Raw genomic sequence first — 3,110 nt, forward strand, 5'->3', positions numbered from 1 at the left:
AAGAAATGTATGTGTCTCCATTGAGAGAGATACGCCTAAAATTCTATCATCCACCTTAGTTCCATTTGATATACACCAAGGACGTGACGTTGAATCTCTTTTTCTTTATAATATAGAAGTCAAACTACATATTTATTTCGAACAATAATGTCAAATGTTATAACTCCCAAAATTGGTCCCTCCATCCTCAACGCTGATCTGTCGCAATTAGGGACCGAAAGCCAATGTTTGTTGGATCATGGGGCAGATTATCTTCATTTAGATGTTATGGATGGCCATTTTGTGCCAAATCTTACTTTTGGTGCTCCATTAGTTAAATGTCTTCGTTCAAAAGTGAAGCAAGCCATGTTTGATATGCATATGATGGTTGCAAATCCAGAAAAGGTAATATTACTATACAAAAATTCAATCTCTGAAATCTTTTAAATTTTTGGTTTCATTTTGTTTCTTACGTTAGTGGGTCGAGGATATGAGTAATGCTGGAGCTGATCAGTACACTTTTCATATTGAGACTACAAATGATCCATTGGGATTATGCAGACAAATACGTGAGTCAGGAATGAAGGTATTGTCTACTGTAGTGTTTCACTCATTTATTTATTAGTTTGTGCTTTTAGGTGGGTATTGCAATCAAACCAAAGACTCCAGTGAGTGTAGTAGAACAATACATTGATTCTGCTGATATGATTTTAGTAATGACTGTTGAACCTGGTTTTGGTGGTCAAAAGTTCATGCATGATATGATGGAGAAGGTTTCTTATTTAAGAGATAATTATCCCTCTTTGGACATTGAGGTTGATGGAGGAGTTGGCCCATCCAACATTTTAGACTGTGCCAAAGTAAGGGAAATTATTTTAAACGCATTTTATGTGCTTACGTATCTGTATTCTAGGCTGGGGCTAATATGATTGTATCAGGCACTGCTATTGTCAAATCTAATGATCCAAAAACAATAATGTACGACATGAGAAAGGTTGTGGAGGAGCAGATCTGTTTACGGGAAGCAAAAAATTCATCCAATAAATGAACTTTGCTTCTTTTCAAATAATTTGATGTCCAAACTTATTTCGCTTTTACAGAATTGAAATTGTACACTATACTCGTCTTCCAAATTATATCAACTTTACAAATGAAGCATTCTGAGACAAAGTAAATTTAAAAATTTAATCAAAAAAAAAAAAAAAATCCGTCCAATGCTGTATATTCAAATACTCAATACAATGTTTCAAATACTTTTGGTTTCTGTATTTCAGAGTTTAAAAAAGAATGTAGATTAAATATGAGTTGTTTTTTAAGTTTTAAAAGTTAAGACAGTACCTCTTATTATGTAATTTGAAACATATTATAGAATCTCACTCCACGTTGTAATAAATTTATCAGTAAGTGGGGTTAGAAGTGAGAAACAGGTGCATACTGGCAAATAATGAATGGAGTGACATTCTTGAATCTAATGTACCGGGTTCGTAGTGATGAAATTGCCGCAAAATTTAAATTTTACTAAAAATAAAGTAAGTGCTGAACAAAAAATTGGCTATCTTAAGGAAGTAAAACTTGTGACTAAGCACATAAGCAATCAATTATATTCTAGAAATGTTAGGATTCAGTTCTGAATCAAATGCATGAATTGAAAATGTACATATATAATTATTAAATGATTTCAGATTTAACAGGTGCAAATATATTATAATATTATCCAAAAAATCTTAAGATGAGAAACTATGCTTTTTGGGTATTTGAAAATATAAAAGAAAGTTTTGGAAATTCGTGTAAGTAACGATATAAATATTTATCAATAGTAGTTGAGTTTTCTTACTACCCCTTTAATTAGAAATGAAAATGGTCTTCCCCAAAAATAAAATCCATGATATTTTTTTGCTAGCAGTCGATTAATATACTCAAAATATCCGATACATGTGTTCGAAACGTTAATAGGACATCAAAAAACTAAAAAAATATATATTATCCGCAAGGTGGAGTGATAGTCTGATAGCACAGTCAGCCTAACGGGTGGAGGTTTGGCGGGCGTTGTAAGTTTCCCCGATAAACTTTTGGATAATTGATTCCTTTTAGGGTCTTTTTAGACCTAGTATGGAGGTAGTGAAATATTTAAATTTTATAGTGGTTTTAATAGGATAATTTTATCTTATATATAATATACAGTAAATTTATTAGTTTATGATTTTTGTAATTTTAATTTCCTATAAATTTAAATGAATTATTCCAAAAATAGATTTTGTTTAGCATTTGTTATTATTACATTTTTATTTTGATAAGTTTGTTATATTAATTTAAATACTACCCTTTAGTTCGTTTTCAAGTTCTTAATATATAAATATAAACCCAAATGATATAATCTGTGATCTAATTAAATATAATATTCCAATGAAACAACACAACTTTCTTAAACAGAATCTAGAATTCCTGGTTAGTGAAACCTATAACTGGTTTTCTAGATCCTCCTCAAAACAGCAGGCCTAAGTTAATTTATTTAAACTAATAAATGATGGGCATGAACCTCTGAAAATTGTGCCGGCTAGCCAGACAAGATGGTTATCTATAGCTCGTGCTCTACAAAGAGTTTGTGACCAATGGATGGAGATAAAAACTTTATAGTTATACCAAATCAACCTAAAGGTGTTACACGACTCTGTATACGGTGATACATATAATCGTGGTAATTTGTTATTTTTGAGATCTGTGCTGAATTATGTCCAAGGAGTCGGCTAGATTTTTGAGTCCAATGATAGTGATCTTACCAAATTGCTTGAAGACTTGACTCTTTTGGTTGAAAATTTTGTAAATAGAATTATACTTCCTACAAATCAACATCGAGTTGACCCTTTCACCTTTAATCTGGAAGAATACCTTGTTCCTAAATTGTACTTAGGATACGAAGCTGAAAATTTCCTTTCTAATATGACTCATCACCTATGGGAGGATCGAGATAAGAACTTCAGGGATCTATGATTTCAATTTTTGATGGAACTTATTAAAGAACCATCAAAAAGTCTTCCCGACAATGTGAAAGTATATACCGAAATATATATATTTAATGGTGTAATATAACCCTTGTCAAATCGCTAGAAACAAATACCACAGTCATTTTAGGA

The 3,110-nt window shown here is 31.4% G+C and overlaps 1 protein-coding gene across 3 annotated transcripts; it reads left to right on the plus strand.

The window, feature by feature from the left end:
- Positions 1-2,353, plus strand: Rpe (ribulose-phosphate 3-epimerase). Of its 3 annotated transcripts, XR_011780086.1 has the most exons (6): positions 1-384; positions 458-565; positions 618-839; positions 893-1,149; positions 1,662-1,766; positions 1,829-2,353. XR_011780086.1 is itself a non-coding variant. In XM_040712814.2 (4 exons), the coding sequence occupies exons 1-4, from the start codon at positions 148-150 to the stop codon at positions 1,025-1,027; spliced, it is 702 nt and encodes a 233-aa protein (XP_040568748.1). In that variant the 5' UTR covers positions 1-147; the 3' UTR covers positions 1,028-2,353. The 3 variants fall into 3 exon arrangements, 1 of the variants encoding a protein (XP_040568748.1); XR_011780085.1 differs by having other exon boundaries at positions 893-1,766; XM_040712814.2 differs by having other exon boundaries at positions 893-2,353.
- Positions 2,354-3,110: the final 757 nt, after the last annotated feature.

The sequence above is a fragment of the Lepeophtheirus salmonis genome, chromosome 5 (genome assembly GCF_016086655.4).
Source record: "Lepeophtheirus salmonis chromosome 5, UVic_Lsal_1.4, whole genome shotgun sequence".
In the NCBI taxonomy this organism is placed as follows: domain Eukaryota; kingdom Metazoa; phylum Arthropoda; class Copepoda; order Siphonostomatoida; family Caligidae; genus Lepeophtheirus; species Lepeophtheirus salmonis.

What these genes read in the sequence shown, in the direction of transcription:
- Rpe (XM_040712814.2), top strand. Translation starts at nt 148, where the DNA reads ATGTCAAATGTTATAACTCCCAAAATTGGTCCCTCCATCCTCAACGCT. An exon ending in TGGTTGCAAATCCAGAAAAG is followed by an intron (nt 385 to 457) that starts GTAATATTACTA and finishes TTCTTACGTTAG; the next exon opens with TGGGTCGAGGATATGAGTAA. An exon ending in TACGTGAGTCAGGAATGAAG is followed by an intron (nt 566 to 617) that starts GTATTGTCTACT and finishes TTGTGCTTTTAG; the next exon opens with GTGGGTATTGCAATCAAACC.